This window comes from Tauraco erythrolophus, chromosome 12 (assembly GCF_009769465.1).
Source record: "Tauraco erythrolophus isolate bTauEry1 chromosome 12, bTauEry1.pri, whole genome shotgun sequence".
Classification (NCBI taxonomy): domain Eukaryota; kingdom Metazoa; phylum Chordata; class Aves; order Musophagiformes; family Musophagidae; genus Tauraco; species Tauraco erythrolophus.
The window spans coordinates 18,281,074-18,298,630 of record NC_141476.1 but is presented as its reverse complement, the minus strand read 5'-3'; the positions used below and the strand labels follow the sequence as shown (position 1 = coordinate 18,298,630).

General features: G+C 49.1%; 1 protein-coding gene across 2 annotated transcripts in view; it reads left to right on the top strand.

Annotated features, from left to right (window-relative positions):
• The window catches only part of CACNA2D2 (calcium voltage-gated channel auxiliary subunit alpha2delta 2), a 220,053-nt gene that overhangs the window by 79,643 nt on the left and 122,853 nt on the right, over nt 1-17,557 (top strand). For both annotated transcript variants that reach the window (XM_086619251.1, XM_086619250.1), the window contains exon 3: nt 6,771-6,887. In XM_086619251.1, coding sequence (XP_086475377.1) covers nt 6,771-6,887 — 117 coding nt within the window. The remainder of the gene's footprint in view (nt 1-6,770; nt 6,888-17,557) is intronic.

The window sequence follows — 17,557 nt, the reverse complement described above, 5'->3', positions numbered from 1 at the left end:
GTGGGCTGCCTTCCTTCTCGTCCCTGATGTCCTCGCTGGTACTGCTGTCTTTTAGCAGGCTCTTCAGTGAGGGAAGGAGACCTTAGTCCTGTGGTTTGTTTGCTTCAATTATAGCTGACTGTCCCTGAGGAGCAGCTAAACTGCACATTTCCCTGTCCTGCTTCTGCAGGAGAGCTGTGAAGAGCTGCTTGGAGGGTGCTTGCATTTTATTACTTTTTTAGGTAGGTGGAAGGAAGGAGCGCAGCAGGGAAGCGGCACTGTGCGAGGAAGAGAGGGAGACGGGGTTAGTAAATGTCAAGCTGTTCGCCTCCTGCGCCTGCCGGAGCGCATCCGCAGGCTGCAGGAGCCGCAGCTCATGCGGAGGACAAGGCAGAGGTTGCGGCAAGGGGCAGGGGGGGCTGCGGTGGGCGCCAGGGCTTGGGGCCCAGCTCAGAGCCGTGTCCTCGGGGCTGGTGGCATCTGCAGTGCTGGCTCTGGGAGTTGGTGTGGGGTAAATTTGCAAAGCCCTTGCTGGATTGCGGCACCGCTGCTCACCTGCGGCTGCTTCCCTTTGCCTTCCCCGCTTCTGACTCCTCGGCAACACAAACTGGGATCTAGCACCTTCCTGGCTGGTGGCCGCTTCCCCCGAAGACCATCCCCGTGCCCTCTTCTGATTCCTGTCCCCATTGTCCCTGCAGTGGTGTGTGACCTGCTCTGTACAACGCGGTCGAGGCAGCACTGGTAGTCCTGGCGGGCTGTCGGCGAGGCCACTGTCGCTCTTATCACTGCCTGCTTGATTATCCCTGACGCTGCGCCAAGGCTGACATCCTCCTCGTGTAATATAGACACCACAATGATTGCCGTCATTGCAAGAACTATAAGCACCAGACGATGAAATTTAACAACAGTAGATGCAGCAGGGAAGAGGGGCAAGATGGGAATCGTGCTGTCTCTGCTCTCTGCCTGTGGCCGTCAGCAGTCTCCATCTTCAGCAGGATCTTGGGAATTTTGCACTCCTTTTCCTCCTGCTACCCAGCCACAGTGCTCCTTGCTCGGCCTGGACCTTATCACGGTGCTCTTGCTGGTCATTTATGTTACTGGGCGATTCTTCTCTAGGTTCTCTCTTAGTCAGAGGAATCTGCTGTGTGTACCCAAGGCACAGGCGAGTCTGCTGAAGGGTTCCCCCTGTTCCTCTTCAGTGATACCCTGAGCCACGGGCAAATGGCAGGACCCACCGTAGGTGCGATGAGACTCTAAATGAGCCAGGCTGCTGCTTGTCTGGTGGAGACCAACAGATCCCGAAGCTGCAGGAGAAGCACTAAACAAGTGTCTGAGCAAGCGACACCTCTAAGGGCAGGTATCCTGCTGCAGTATCTGTTGTACCAGCTGATTCCCTTTGCAGAGACTGTATCTGGGTCACTGTATGAAGCTGATCAGCACAGGCCTGGCTGTGGGAGCTTGAAGTATCTCCCTGAACAGAGGTACCTTCTCTGACCCCCATAATAATGCCAGGTGGGAAAAAACTTTTATTTTCCCGGTACATGGCCTTTGTAGGACATGCCATGGCACAGTTGCATCTCTGAGGCGTGACAGGTCACCTCAGGTGTGCAAAGCTGTTGTGTCTGTACAGGTGGGATTTGGTCCTTGGCCTCCATCACCCGGAGCACCCCTGCGCTGCGGTGCGATGCTGCGGGAGCAGGGAGGCAGCCCGCTCTGCTGCTGTACATGGGACTTTACTCTTTTGCAAACGTGCCAGGTTTGTGCTGTGATTAAACGCTGGTGTTTGCACTGCAGCTCTACAAACAGGCTCTGTTGGATTCATATGGGGGGGGGGTGGGGGGGTGGGGAATTATTTGTGGAAGGTGACTGTTCCCCAGACCAGACACCTTTGCAGCAGGAGCTGGGGTGCTGCAGGGCCCTGAGCAAACCCCAGCTGGGGTTTGAGCTGTGGGTACAGCCTGTGTCCTGGCCCAGAGGGGCTGAGAGCTGCTGGGGTCACCAGCTGCTGTGGTAGGATTGAAATATTTGGTTGTTGAGTGGGGTGGAGAGGGAGTCTCAGCACGGAGATGATGCTGTGCAAGCACAGCAGAGTGCTGCCCCTCTGGCAACTTGATTTTGGGGAAGGGCTTTTTGGGGGATGTGGAATGGAGCTGGGGGGAGAGGGAAGGAAAAGGAGTCTGGTTTGGATCGCTTGTGTACCCCACCATCCCAGCCCTCCCATCAGTGTCCTCTCTCTTGTCCTGGCCAAGGAAGCTGGAGACTGGCCCTGCCACTGCACAGGGGTGGCCAGTGCCCGTGGGAAACAGCACGGCTGGGGCTGATGAGACCGTTTTTGCTTTCTAGTGGTGCCCAAAGGCACATGTGCTGATGGGGTATACAGGGAGCTCCCTCGGAGTTTGTTGTTTTCCTTCATATTTTATCATCAGATACCTTGACACATGGGAAGGTGCTGGGTCCTGTTGTGGCAGCTCATCAAGCAGTGATTTCTGCACCCAGGGGGGTTTCTGCACCCTTTTCTGTTCCTTCTCAGGCTGCCCAACTGCGTGGTGCAGGGTGCTCTCATGGGAATTGGGAAGTGGCAGATGCTTTCTGTGAACCCTGACAGCCCCTGGATATATAGGCGCAGAGGGAATTGACAGCAGAGATGAGCATCATTTGTTGTGCGTTAGGAGCAAGGCAAACAAGTGAATTTGGAGAATGGATGTTCTGAGGCAGTATCGGATCTGCCTCTCCGGTTAGGCAGTTGCTGCTGTGAACGTGTATTGGCAATTGGTTGTGTTACCAGCTCTGCTTTTCAGTAAGGCTACTTAGCACTTCTCTGCTGGTTTAGATAATTTTCTCAGCTGTTTATAATTGCAACATGTTTAGAAGTACTTGGGATGAAATATTTCATGTTGCAGGTTGTGTTGAGCTGTTTGATTTTTCTCCCCCCCACCTGCCACCACTATTTTTTAAATTTTTTTTTTATTTCTTCTCAATACTTTCTGTTGTTTTGCCTGTGTTAATATTTCCTCTTCGCTTTTGCCACTTACTAATTCATTCTCAGTATCCATTCCTGGACTCTTCTTTCCACTGCCATGCCTGGATCTTTTGGCTACTGCATCCAGCTTCAGCCCTTCCTAGGCTTTTTAATGAGATTTGCAGTTTATACTTGCAAAGTAAAACCTAGTCTACCAAGAGCACATAACCCACACCCCTCTTCTCCCCGCGGGTGCCAGTGCGGCTGCGTGTGAGCGGACCTACGTGGAATCGGAAGCAGCGTTTTCTTGACTCCGAGGTCACTGCTGTTACACGTTTCAAACTTGGGTCCCAGAGCACCAGATCACAGGAACTTCAGTGAGAATGACTTTCTAATCTGGACAAAACTAAGGGCTTTTGCCATCGCTGAGGAATGTTTGAGATCTCTTTTGCCAGCAAATTCACCTTCTGATGCAGCTCAAGGAAAAACCCAATATGGGAAGTGTCACCTTAGATAAGTAAAACCCAGCCAATTTCTGAACAACCCAAAGCAAAACGCTACAATGGAGAGCATGAAGCTATCTTAATTGCCTGGAGCACTACCATTCATTGCCCTGCCTGTCTGAAACGTTCTTGTGCTCGTATGGTCGCTGTTAATTCATGCTGGATTGTTCTAATTAACACCGATGAACTGTTCAGCCAAGACGACTGCGGAGCTCTGCAGCTGCAGAGGGGGCTGGAGGAACATCTCCTGGTTTCCTTTTCTGGTTTTTTCCTCCCTCGTGGACAGGCACCGTTTCTGTCCGTAACTGACAGGAGCCAATTTTCTGTTTCATAATAGGAAAATATTAATGTCAGGACACCCTCCTTACCCAGAGCTTCCTCCTTGAAGATTGCTCCTCTTTGCTTTCCTAATTGCCGCTGCTCAGCTGGAGGTAGCGAGCGCCTTCCAAACGCATGGGTTTGTTATGCTGTTCCTTACCAAAGGAAAAACAAGAGTATGAGAGAATATTGCTTTGTGTCAAGCTTTCCTTGCTTTAACCCTTTCTGTGCTGATACGTGGCATTTTTCTCTGGTGCAGGATGCTTTACTATTGGCAGTATATGCTTTTGGGTCTGAAGCTCGGGCTGTGATGGAGCTCTGATGTGAAGAGCACCTAGAAATCATTTCTGCTGGAGTCTGAGAATGCCTCTAAAATGTGTTCTCTTACTAAAGCATCCTCTCTGGATTCACTGAGCTCACATGATGATCACTGCTAATAAGACAGCAGTTGCTGAATTGATGTGAAGTATGGGTGTTTTGGGACCAAAACGATTTGCGTGAAGCCCTTGGAATCAGGTTGGCTGAAAGCTTAATGTGTGGAGTTACCTTCCTTGGAGACTGGTAGGTCTGGAGCCCATGAGAACAAAGCCTCAGGGAGGGCACTGGAGCCATGCTCCACATGTTTCTTAGGGATGGAGGAGCCAAACAATGATTGCAGATGTTTGGCGTGCTGCATCTCTGCTCTTGGCTCATGGGCCGTGCTCTTGTGCGTCAGTAGCCAAGAAAATTCACAGAAATACTGTTTTCTCCAGAAACTTGCGGGTCTGAGCCTTTTATGTGCTACCCCACTGATAGAGGCGAGGTGGGTTACCATCCAGACAACCAGGGCAGGTTATCTGCATTCCTTGGGGCTTTCCTGGGAAAAAAAAAAGTAAAATCAACAGTTGTGTGGAGTAGAGCTAGGAGGGAATAATGGTGTACTTGGACACAGGGCTGCTGGCAGAGGCGTGCTATCAGGAATTTCCTAGTGGCGTGGAAGAAAGGAGGAGGTCAGACAAAGCAGAGAGCCCAGTGAGAGCTGCAGAAAGCAAAGTTGAAGCCTGAATATTAACCTGATAGGGCTGGAGGGACCGTGCAAAGCCAAAGGAGCAAACTTGTAGTCTCCAAGTGTACTCATGTGGCTTCAACCTCAGAAACCGCTTTGTTTAACCACAAAAGGAAAGGGCAGGCCGTGGTGGGGGGTGGGTCTTGGCTCAGGCTCTGGAATTCATCGCCAGCTGCCTTTCAGGAGCAGAGTAGCTTCCTGCTCCAGCTCATTAACATCTGGAAAAGAAAAGGGGGGAGTAAGTAGTTTCCCAACATATCAGGAAGGTTTCATCCTGTTCTTGACCTGTGCGATCTGCTGCTGTCTGGATCCTGGGCACCTGCCTGCCCGTACCTTTATTTTTGCGGGATCCACCAAGAGAAGCAGTTGTGGTGGTATCAGCCTGGTGAGTGTCTCTGGCCAAGGCTCTCCTTACTCCCGCCTTCATGCTGCCAGCACGGGATGAAACATGGGCATTTCTGAGGTATATGTTTATCTTGTGGAAGCTGGTTATTTGCTGTTTGTGTTTGGTGCTGTTCCGAGACCCAGGGCAGATCAGGGCAGAGGCAGCCAGATGATTCATGAGAAATGGCTTCTCCACCGCCTGGCCTCTTCCTTTGTTGTCCTGGTCAGGTCTGCAACGAACCAGCAGCCACAGGCAGAGTGTTTCACCTCTAACAAAGCTCCAGCAAAGAGGGGGTTTTGTCCCATGGGAAGCAATGATTCAGCTCCCGAGGATCGTGCAGGCTCAGGTAGGTGCCAGAAACGCTTAGCATGGAAATGGCAGTTAAACACGGAGTCAGCTACCTCCTTGGGGAGGTGCAGCTCGCCTTGGAGCGTTTTGTGCTGCCAGATGTCTTCATGTCTGGAATTGCAGGTATTTGCAAGTAGCCTGAGGATTCAGAGAGCACAGTCCTGTTTGCCGTGTGGTTTTCTTCACATATCTTATTTAAGAAAAGATAAAGCATGAGGATAGTTTTATTTCTTTTTCCTAAACTCAGATGACTGTAAGAAGCTCTTCTCTTTTACCCTGTGTTGGTTGCACCTGAGTTTGCAGACAGGCTGAGTTAACAAGTCAGAAAATGATCTGAGGAAGTGACTGAGGGCTTGGTGGCTGCGAAGTCTGGTGGTAGGACTGAGTCCTTCTTGTGGCAGTGCTGATGCTGACATCTCTTCCCTGTCCTGGCATTGTCTTCCGCAGTTGTGCGATGTGACGGGACATAGCTGCACGCTTTGAGTTCAAACATTAAAATGTAGATAATTGCATCTGGCCTTTAGGTTAATCCCAGTATGGATCTGTGCCTTTCCCCACCACAGCCTGGCTAAATTCTAGACTGGCTGTAGAAATACTGAGTTCCTGAGGGTGCCACTTTACTATGGCTTGCTTAGAGACCAGGTTTTATCCTACTTCATGTGACCCCCTTGCTGCCATTCCTGGTACCCACTGTTGCCTGTGCCCGGGGCTGCCCTGCCTGCACCCGTGCTGCCAGGCTCCACACCTAACGAACCCTGCAGGCAGTGCACAGGGGGCCGGGGGCAGGCATTGGTGTTGCAATTGCAAAACCCAGGGAGTGGCCTTGAGGAGGAATGTGGTGGGTCACTGGGCTTTAGGGATGTGTTTGGGTGAGGGAGAGCGCAGGAGGAAGCGTGGTGGCTCTGCCTGTGCTGCTGGTTTAGCTCACAGAGGTGGGGAGTGTGAGCAGTGTGGTGGGCAGCTCAGCTTTTGAGGGAGAAGGAGGATGCTCATAGCCTGCAAGCACAGAGGAAGGCAGCTGCAAAGCCAATGGTGTGGGCAGCAGGTCAAATGCATTTTTTTTTCATGTTGCAAAGCCTTTCCTCCTTTGTTCCTCTCGTTTCCAAAGCTGATACTGTTACCTATCCATGTTGCTAAAATTCTTCTGTGTTAGAGGATCAGCTTTTCTGTGGGAAGACTGCTGTACTTCTCTCTAATATTGACTGTCTTTCTCTCTCTCGTTTCCCTTCTTAGATCTACAATGAGAATAGAAACTTGTTTGAAGTCAAGGAGAACGTGCCCAGGAAGTTGGTGGAGAAGGTCGCAGGGGACATCGAGAGCCTCTTGGCCAAGAAAGTCCGTGCTTTAAAGGTAAGGTGATGGGCCTGTGTGATGAGCCTTTGTCTGATACGTTCAGTTTAAAGGGAGTTGATGCTGGCGTAGCATTATGATCTCACCTTCAAAATAATTTCTATGGTTGTGTGACCTTCTCTGGGAACTGCATCCTGCAGTTGCACAGATTCATATGGAGAATGTCTGGGATGTGAGATGAGGACGAATCATGTGAGGATCTACTGTAGGTATCTTCTTCCTTTTTATCTCCTCCCACCATCATGTGGATGCTTGAAGGTGCTGCCACAAGAATACAAGTGACAGCAAATTTGACCCAGTCATTTAACTGAGGGTGTGGTGAGCAGGAACAAAGGTACTTCACTGTCCCTGAATAACTCCTGGAAGTGTTTCAGACAAGTAGATTATTTTTCCTGTTTAGGAGAGGATGCGCTGAAACGTTTGAGGTAGCGCCTGGTACTTGAATCCTGTGATTGACTGCGTGTGTGAGTTGCCCTCATGGGCGCCTGTGTACGTTTCCAATCTATTGTCCTATTTTGTAGCACTCTCTTTAAAACGAATTCATTTTCTCTGTAGTGGAGTGAGGTAACCTGCTCATGGTGTCAGCTCAGTAAAACCTGGCGGTGGCTGTAACAAGGCAGCGGTGGGGCTGTGCTCTGCTACCGCGTTCTCTGCTACCAGGGCAGAGACAAATAATTGCCTTCCTGGAGAGATGGAGATACCCTCTCCGCTGCAGAAGGATGTTGAAGCCATGTAAGAGTTTCACTTCCAGGAGCTGTAGTGTCCTCTCAAATACCTTACTGTAGCAAGCAGGATAGACAAGGGAAAGGCTCAGAGCAGGTAGCATAGCTGTTGTGTCCCCATAAGGACTATAGCAAAAAAAACTTGTTCACTCTTCGGCCTGATTGGCAGGAATGGGAGCACAGGAAAAAGTACCATGGTGAGGGAAAAAGTGTTGGAATTACTGAGGGGTAAATAAGGCAGTGAGAGTTTGGAAGTGATGTATCTCCACAGTTGAGTAAGAACAAGTAGCTCAAAGAAGGTAGGCAGGAGGAATCGCAAGACACCTATGTAGGCCGGGGGAGTCTCAAGACCTAATAGGATCTGAGTCAAATGTGGTTGAAGGCCAGCTTGACTGATGGGATGGCATGGGGTTGTCCATAGTAACTGATAAATGTGGTAACTGTAGGCATTTAGGTGGAGAAGATTGTTATGTGTTCAGTTTTTGAGTTTGGGAGGTAAAGATCAAACTTACTTGGGAGTCACACCAAGTGTTTTAGCTTGAATGAAAGGAGCTGAAGTGTGACCGAACAGGTGGACATTGTCACCGCTGCATTTGAGTGTGCAGAAGTAAAGAACAGGGAGATCAGTTCTTTTCTTAACACGTGCTTATATATGTGTTTGCGTAGTTTGTGTGTGTGTGTGAACATATATCATCTATTAAACGATCCAAAGCTGTGCACTGCCTGTAGATGCTGGAAGAAGACACGAGTGAGAGAAATTAATTGCAAACTTGATATTCACCTGGACTACGTATGGCTCCTGTGGGATGGGCAGGGTAATAACACTGGGTTACACGGTGAGACTGCTGGGTGGTTTCCGCTGTGCCATTTGAATTTCAGCTGATCAGTTGCCGTGTTTTCTCTTACCCTTTGCTCTGACTCATACAGACTTGCAAAGAGTTTGTGCACCTGGTGCTAGGTCAAGAGTAGAACTGCTGCCTGTGGTACAAATAACCTCGTTTGTCTTCCACTTTGACTTCCTTTTTGTTGGGTTTTTGGGCAGGATCGGTTGGTGTGCTGTTAAGGGCTCGCCTGATGCTGGACCCGATGCAGGGAGTGATTCTGGCAGCACTGGTTAGATAATTAGCACGTGGTGCTGTTTTATGGTAGTGGAAACAATGATCCATTGACCTGAGTTAGTCCCTTCAAGAGGCCTCTTTCAAAGCGCAGTCACCGGATGGAGCAGTCTCTTACCTCCAGCTTGCATGTAAATTCTTGGCATCTTGGATTGGTGGTACTGACAACAAAATCTGGAAATGGGGAAGTTGATGGGAGGAGGAGAAATTGGATCTTGTGAATTTCTTCCATGTTGTGCTAAGCTCCTTCAAAGCAGTGGGGCTCTCACAGCTTCTTCCACTCTCCAGCTTGTGTTTTCTTCTGTCTCAACCCTCCCCTTAGTTGAATCATCTCTCCTGGAGTCATTTCCTCCCCTTCTCTCATGACTCACAAGAGTGATGATGACTTCTTGAAATATATTTTTCAGCATCTGAGTCAGGTGGGACTCCATGTATCAGCGAGGGCAGGTGAGGAGGGAGAAATGGATCCTGTCCTTGAAGTACGAATTGCCGCAGCACTCATGTACTCACTCTACTGAAAGACGCCTCCCCATCTCCTTTGCTACTGGAGAGAGAAGGGATATTGCCTGTGCTTTGGTGAGGCTTTGTAGGAAGGTGCTGGCCAGCCTTTGGGCACACATGATGGACGCACGCTTCAAGAGTGCAGTTCTGATTAGGTGGTGATTCAGTCCAGCCGCTAAAGAGCCTGTTTTTCTCTCTTTTTTTTAAGTGAAAATATTAATGTGTCTATTAAAGTCAAACTGTGTGCAGAGCACTTATCAATAATACATAGTTTCTTGCCTTGTGTGTTGCATTTTTAAGAAGCAGGAATCAAGCACAGGGAAAGCAGACTCGGCTGTCTGGCTCCGACAGCCATGGTGCAGCGCTGTGGCACGGGTCTGGCACTAGCAGGACACTCTGACTTCACACATGCTGCTTGGAGGAGTGCAGAGCAGAGGTGTGCAGCAAAGAGGGTAATTGCTTCCTAAAATAAGTCATCTACAAGAGGCTGGTTATTTGGTGCTGTCCCTCCCTTTTTGCTCCAGACCATCATATCTGATGGCAGTCTCATCATAGGACAGAAAAATTCGTAGGAAGATCTTTTTGCAATCCCCACCTATTACAGCTGGCACCAGAGAAGAGCATCTACAGCTGGTTCCTGGGGAACTTTTACCTTGTGTCCCACACAGCAGCCTCTATTTGATATGGAATTTTATAACCACTAACTGCGTTTTTCCCCAGCATACTCCAATGTCCCTTCTCCGTGATGATTTCATTGCCTCAAGCCTGCTCTCGCAGTCTCCTTTGGACTCTGTAGTTCCAGCTGCCTTTTATTGCCAAGCTTCAGCAGGAGGGGAGGTAAAAGAGATGATCTCCAATACCAAAAGTACAGCTACTGTCCTTTGAAATAGAAGTAAAAGGTACTGCTAAGGTGGAGTAACTCCTGAAGGAAATTTATTAAATCTATTATTATTTATTAAATTTATGCAGTGTATTGTATTGTGGGGAAGTTTCAGACATCTCCCCACAGGTGAGGTGTAAGGAAACAGTAGGTGTGTTCCTGACTGGGTAGAAGTTTAAGGGGCTGCTCTTGTCCGTGCTCATGAGCTTGCCCTTGTTAGGGCTAAGACAGACATCTTCCTTCACGTGTGGAAAGGAATCAGGTGGCAGGTTGCCAGGTGACTACAAATCCCTGTTGTGTTTTCGTTGTGCTGGGAATCACAGCTGGCTGGCTTGTGGGTCGACATCATCTGAGACTAGAATTCAACAGGTGGGTTGTTTGCCAAATAGATTCTTCTGCCACTTTTTTTTTCACTTAAATTTCCTATCTCTTCTTTGATCTCTCAGTGTGTTCGGATCCCTCCTTGCCTTTGTATGTGCCCAGAGAGATACATACCTACAAGCTAGGGCTTGTTTGGTGATCTTGTTTAGGAGACCAGCCATTGGAGTTTGCTGCTGGTGGAGCACCAAGCGAGTCAGGGCAAAGCCATCACCTGGGGTGGGCGTGGGGCGGCTGCCGGCTCTGGATTCCTAAACCTGAGGATCATTTTTCTCTCTTACCCTTTCTTTTCTTCTCTCAGTGTAGCCTATCCAGGATTCTCCACCCATAGTGGTGAGACCTTCCCTTCCTCTAAAGCCTCAGTGACTGTGTTTGATGAGGTTGGCAAAGATGAGCCAGTTCTCTGTAGAAAAAAAGGAAGCGGCAAAGATAGAAGGCACCAGAAAGAGCCTTCCTTGCCATCAGATCCAGCCTTTGTCTTCTCCATGTGCCCAGAACACAAGGGCATCTCCCCTTCTCTGTGCTGTTTGCCATTTCCACTTTGTGCTCTGCCTGCAGACCCGGGCTGCTCCTTCCTGCCACAGCATGTCCCTGGATGCCCCAGCCCTGGCAGCTGCTCGCAGCCACCAAGGGGATCTCAGCAGCCCAGCCCAGCTTCCTCCCCTGTGCTGGCAATGCCAACCAGTGTGGATCAAAGCAAGAGGGTGGCGAGGGGCTGCCGAGGTGATGAAAGGCTTCGGAAAGAGTTAGTGCAAGCAGCTGAGGGGTCGCTGCATCATTTCTGCTGTGCAAGCCCAGTGCCTCAGGAAATTCTTCTATTGCCACAAAAGCATCTCTGCAGTTAAAAGGTGGGGGGGGAACAAGAGGAGGTCATTGCTTGCGGTGTAGGATCTAGGAGGGTAAACCCCCACTTCCTTCAGGTCTGCGGGCACCCCAGATCTGTTTCTTTTATAATACTGGGTGAAACACATGAGCGGTGCCTCTGCGTCTATCCTTTCCCGAAGCTCTGCAGACTGGGGGAGAAGGGAGTTATGATTTGACGGAGGAGGAGGCTGAGAGATGAAAATTTTAGATCCTAGGGTATGTTTTAGGCTTGTTTCTACTTTTTATACAGTTCTTGTGAAGGCTGCTCTTGGATGCTGACTGCTTCATCCTTCACATATTTAACCACAGACAATTTGCTTTGCCTCCTGTGAGCAGCACATCCCACAGTTTACTGAGTGGGTTATGCCCTGAAGTGAGCTATTTATACACTGTGACCGACCTAAATACTGCTGTCTGCACTGGTGGTCTTCCCTCATCTCTAAAAAGAGACCTCCCTGTCCATAAAACGTGGTATGAATGTCCCTGGGCTCTGGCATTGCCACCATGGGATGCTGGTGGCATGGTTGGGCTGGTATTTTTTCCAAAGACCTGTTTTAGTTTTGCATATCGTACATCACCAGCAAAATCTTTTGGCTTAAGGTGAAGTTTGTTATATTTCTGATGGACCTCAGCCCTGTGCAGCAAGTGTTGAATACGACACATTGAGCAGAAGCACAGCAAAGCAGCGTTTCATGTCTCAGAGACTTTATGTGTGTATTACACGTGTATTTTACAAAGAGGGGTGTGTATGTAGTAGGTTGGGTGCACCTTGCATGACTCTGGTGATGAGAGAACTAACAGCATTTATTAGTAGTTTAGAGAAAAGTTTGTGGGGTTTGTTTTTTCTGTTGTTGTGGAATTTAACTGCGTATTTCTGTTGCTATGTATTTAGCTCCAGTGTGGGATGAGCATTTGGGGAAAAGGAGGGGTTTGGTAGGAGAGTTCAAGGCTCCTGTTCCCTCAGCTAAAGGTGTGGGAGCTCACAATATATTTCACTGAAGACTTTCAGATTTTCCTGTAACAAAAGTAGGAAAACCTATCCTTGGAATTAGACATTTTCTTTTGGCAGAAAAATGAATATGAAGGACAAGACTCTGGGGATTTTCTGTGTTTTGAAAGCACACTGCAGGGACATCTAGCTGGGTTTCTTGTGGCTATGAAACCTGGATGAACACGGCTTGGGGCGTTCCCATCTTCTTTTGCCTCCGATCCTGAGGGAAGGTGGCTGGAAGAGCGGGGATTTGCTGCACGGTGGTGGGTCTGGAGATGAGTGAGGCTTAGGTTTTCTTACTGCCTGAAGCAAATCTCTCAGTTTTGTCTCTGGTTTCCACCCCCTACCCTCGGTTTTGGATTTTCCCACTTAACTGGCATTTTTGCCTTGCATATTCCTTCCGATGTGATGATGCAGTTGGTACCTGGCGATGCTTTAGGATCCTCTGATGGAAGGCGAGGTGGGAATTGGGTGCATTACCACAAAGTACTTACCAAGCCGCCTTCTTGGGGGCGAGAGCTGGTCAGCGAGGGCATCGCGGGAGGCAGGAGCTGAGGCCGTTGTGCATTTAGTCCCGGTTGAATGCTCAGTGCATTACTGTTCAGCTGGGACAAGTTCCAAGCACCATTTACGTCTGGCACAAGCATATATCAAGAGTGCAGAGGCGATTTAATTGGACAGGTTTATCCTTTTAACAATTCTGATAGCCCTGAGATTTCCCTTGCAGGTACGTGGTGAAGGGAGTCTTTATCAGCTTTTCTGCTCCCTGATAGAGACAATAAAAGATTTCACTTGTCTAAAGAGTTGCAAAAATTGGCATGCAGCAAAGCATCTCTCAGCCCAGTTTGGAGCATCTCCCCACTCCCTCCTCCCTTGGCGGCGGAGGCACTGACCTCTGTCGCAGTGTGAGCTGGTGGGAAATCAGCAGAGCAGGCACGTTGTCTTTCTCCTCCCTCCTTTGCTGGTGGGGGTGTTGCTGTCCTCTGGTCTTGGTGGTGTGTGGTCTTCAGGGCAGGCAGCGAAGGGGGTCAGCATTCAGCCCAGGGTTGTACTGGATTTCTCCTGGGCTGCTGGCAGTGCAAGGTCCCACTGCCATCTCGCTGCCCTGCTGAGCTTTCTGGAGCAAGTTCTTGCAGGCACTCGTTGGCCAAGTCGTTGGTGTGTTTGACTAGAGGGGACCCAGGACAGGAGAGAGAGACCCTCCTGAGCCGCAGTGCATCAGGGGTTCGGGCTGGGGGGTGGCATGCGGTGCGTTTTCCTGCTGCAGTGCGATACAGACCTGGATTTTACCTGATGGGGGACTTCTGGGCATGCTGAGTGGCCACCAGTGGTCACACCCTGGCCTGCTGGGTCCCAGACCAGTGTCCAAGCTAAGGGACACATTACCTGTCTCACCCAAGCAGCAAAATGGGGGAGGAAAGAAGGAATAAACGTAGTTCAAGTGAACTCAGATGCAGACTGTGGTTTTGGTAGGATGTGGGGCTTCACTGCCCTGTTCCAGCCACACGGCCACAGACAGGAGCTCTTGCATTCGTGATGGAAGAACCGCAACCAGCATCAAACCTTGCGCGTGCTGAAAGACAAAGCATTTAAAGGTGTGATCTCTGTGCTTTGTTAATTCATAGTGACAAATCCTTCCCTCTTCCCGCTTCTTTGCTAATTGCTGGTTGGTGGCTTTTGTTTTTAATTCTATTTTTAATTCGCTCCTAATCAAATCCTGGCTGACTGTCCCCTTATATTTATTTATTTATTTGTTCCTTTGTGTGTATGTGTCTTCTCCTGCCTCACGATTGTTCTTGCTCTGGACCTGCTCCAGTAATCCAATTTGAATCCAATCTCCCAGGTCTGGAATTCTAATTTACAGATTGCAGAGGGGAGCCGAACAATGCCCGCGCACCCGGATGGGGGTTTATTGTCTAATCTAATCAGGGACAATCAGATGTTTGTAAGAAGTCTATCAAAACTGTATTGGGCCAGTTTGCCGAGCAGTGTAACCGGCTTGCTTAATAGCACTAACACGATTTAGAGCTTCCTGCGCTTTCATGCAGATTATGTTGAACGTTTCCCTTTCTTCTCCCATGAACGCTTGGCAGCAGCCCAGCCTGATGGGCTTTACAACTTTGTAAGCTGCTTGGTGGACTCTGCGACTGCAGAGGTTTGTGAGGACGCAGGGGCTCCTGCTGCTGCCTCCCCCGGCACCGCTGGAGGGCTCCTGGGATGATATTGTTTGGGGGAACCCCTGTGAGGTCTGCACTCAGCATGGCAAATGTATCTGGAATCACGGACGGGGGAGTGAAAAGTGATGGTCCCCACCTGTTAAAATATTCAGTAAGTCTCCGTAGCAGGTCTCTAGCCCTGTACACATGCTGTCAGCCTGCGGGCACTGTGGGCTTCCCTGGCTGTTGGCAAAGAACGAATGAAGAAACTTTTGTCCTCTCTTGCCCTTGGCAGATAAAGGCTGCTGTTTGTGGGTATTTGCTGTAAGAAGTTTGGGTGGTTGCAGTTGAGAGAAGAGACCTCTTTGGGGTGTTTTTGAGATGCCCTCCCAGGGTCTGGAGCAAAAGAAGAGGCAGAACCAGTTCTGCAAACAAGCTGATGTCTCTTAGTAAAGCTCTCCAACCCAGAGTCAAGTTTTCTTACTTTTCCTGTGCAAATAAATAGTTCCCTGACTTTTCCCTTCCTGAAATCTGTAATGTCGCTCTGATCCCTTACCCTGGCAGCTAGTTGCCAGCCAGGAAGGGAACTTAACACTGGTTCTCACGCTCCGGCTCTGTACCACTTAGTTCTGCACCCAATGCCTTTACCCAGGGATTTATTTTAGGCTTATGGATTCCTCCCTGCTCCCCAAGCATCTTCCCTTTGGCAGGTGCTGTGCGCTGTGCTCACCCCGAGGCAGGCACCCCGAAGGCAGCTGCAGCGTGCTGCCATCCCGGCGTTGTGTCCGGGGCGGAGGGTCGTGGTCTCAGCTCGCGCAGCAGCGCCAGGAGCTTTAGCTGAGCTTTTAGCCTGCGTGAAGCTTGCCCTCATGCCCGCCCTCTGAGCGCTGCCGGGCTGGTTTGCATGCACAGGGAGGAAGACTACGAACTCTTTGTAATGGGAACTAACCTTTCTTTGAGGGTTTAATCGCTGTGCGTGCCTGGTCTTTCTGCGCTCTGCACGCTATGGTGTGAGCAATCCAGCGACCTGCAAGACCGAGTGAAGCGAGAGATGAATTGTGCTTAAAGGGTGTTTTACTTCCCTTCCTAAAACTGTGCTGTGTATTTGACAGCAGTTTGCATATTGTTTTTCAGTTTTTCCTGGTTTGTCCAGCAGTGCTTTCTGCAGAGGCGGAGGTACCTTAAAGCCATTACTGTTGGCAAGGGATGTGCCGCAGTTGTAGTTCTTGGCTGTCTCAAAACTTGGATCTGTCAGGTTGATCCTTACCTTCTCGAGCTCCAGAGGTGTGGCGGGGCTGCCTTATTCTGTGCGCTAAGGGGATGCCGTTGGGGATGGTTGAAAGGGTAAAAGAAGATGGGTAAGACTTACTGATCTGTCTGTATAGATAGATATAGATATAAACATGGTGAGGGATGCAATAGAGGAGGAGGTCTCAGGGGAATCGGTGCTAGGGAAGAGAATTGCCATTTAATTCTTTATAAAACAACCTTTAAACATGGTTGGGAAGAAATGTTTGCAATGATAGCAAAATAAAAGAAACCATGTCATTGAAAAATGGATTTATTTGAATTTCCTTGGTTAGTTTTGGTGTGAGAAAACACATTTCCATGGCAGTTTGGTAGCTAGAGTCACTTCTGCACCCTGTTCTATGGCTTTTTGAGTAATCTGTGTGGTGAGCAAGGGTGAGTGGAGGATCTTTATTTCCCTGGGGTTGCCTGTAGTTTTGCAGGGAGTGTGTACCTCTGTGCTTATGGATCTGCTCTCAGTCCGTGGGATTTCGGTCCCTGCCCTCTGTGCTGCTGTGTATCCTTGAAGAGCTCTCCAAAGCCCGAGATCTTGGGCAGAAAAGGCTCCCACCAATTTATTCTCTCCTCTCATGTTTTTCCCCCTGAATGTTTGAGATGCATCATCTGGGATGGAAGGCTCTTACATTGAATGGGAATAATTTACCTGGGAAGAAAAACTGAATCATTTTGAATTCAATTCAGGTAGAATGAGGATTGTTTTTTTTTTTTAAGGGTTTCATCCCCTAGTTGAACTAAAAATCAATTATTTGTATAGCTCTGTTTATGGACAAGTAGCGATGTTAAAGACTCTAATGATTGAGGGGGTGGAGGCTTGGTCCTGCAGGTTAATGGACTTGCATGAAGCTTTTTTGTCTCAAAACCTCTCTTCAAATCCCACCGCCTTTTCCTAAAGAAAGTGGATTTGGCAAGTCTCATTTCTGCAGCCCACAGAACGCAAATCAGCTTTGGCACAGTTCATCTTGGTAGGTCTCTGCGCCAGAGTCCTGTGACTTGAATAGCGGGGATAGCTGCAGGTGAAGAGCAGGAGGCTCGCGTGAAGATGGTTTGTTTGCATAATAAGCGTTTAGCTTGGCTCTGGGCGAGTGGTGCTGTGCTGTTGTACACGAGCTGGCACGCAGGCGTACTCTCTGTCTTGTAGCGTGGTGTCTAGCGGGGACCGTGCTTTCTGTTCCACGTAGCTTTACTTGGCATCTGCTGCAGCTTTAACGGCATGAGCCTGAAACCCATCAGCATCCAACCCTACCCCACAGCAGGGAGCTGTTATATATTCCCAGAGCAGCTGATGTCCATTAAACATTTGAGTGACACTACAACAATGTAGGAAATATCTGTGATAAGGATCTAGCAAATCTTCATAAAAAAAAAAAAGGCGACAAGAATGTAAATGGCACATACAATTGTGACAAAGAGCCAGAGATAACATTAAAGAGATTATATCAATTTAATGCAAGTTTGGTGCCAAAGAGGAGTTGTTGGGAGCCCGTGGCATTCCAGCAAACAGTGCTCAAATTGTCCGGGTCCTCTGGACGGGCCGTCCCAGCAGCCCATGCTGCATGGAAGCTGTCTGCTTGCAGGGGATTAATGAAAACCTTTTCCTGCCACTATAATTAAAATAACACTCCTTGGAAAAATCAAGCGCCCCTCTGCCTGCTGGCCTTTGTGTCCCTCAAAATGCAATTAAAAAGCAGCTTAATACAGCCGTGTGATGAGAAATCTGTCAGCGTTCACAGGCACGATCTGAAGCGAAAGCAAGAT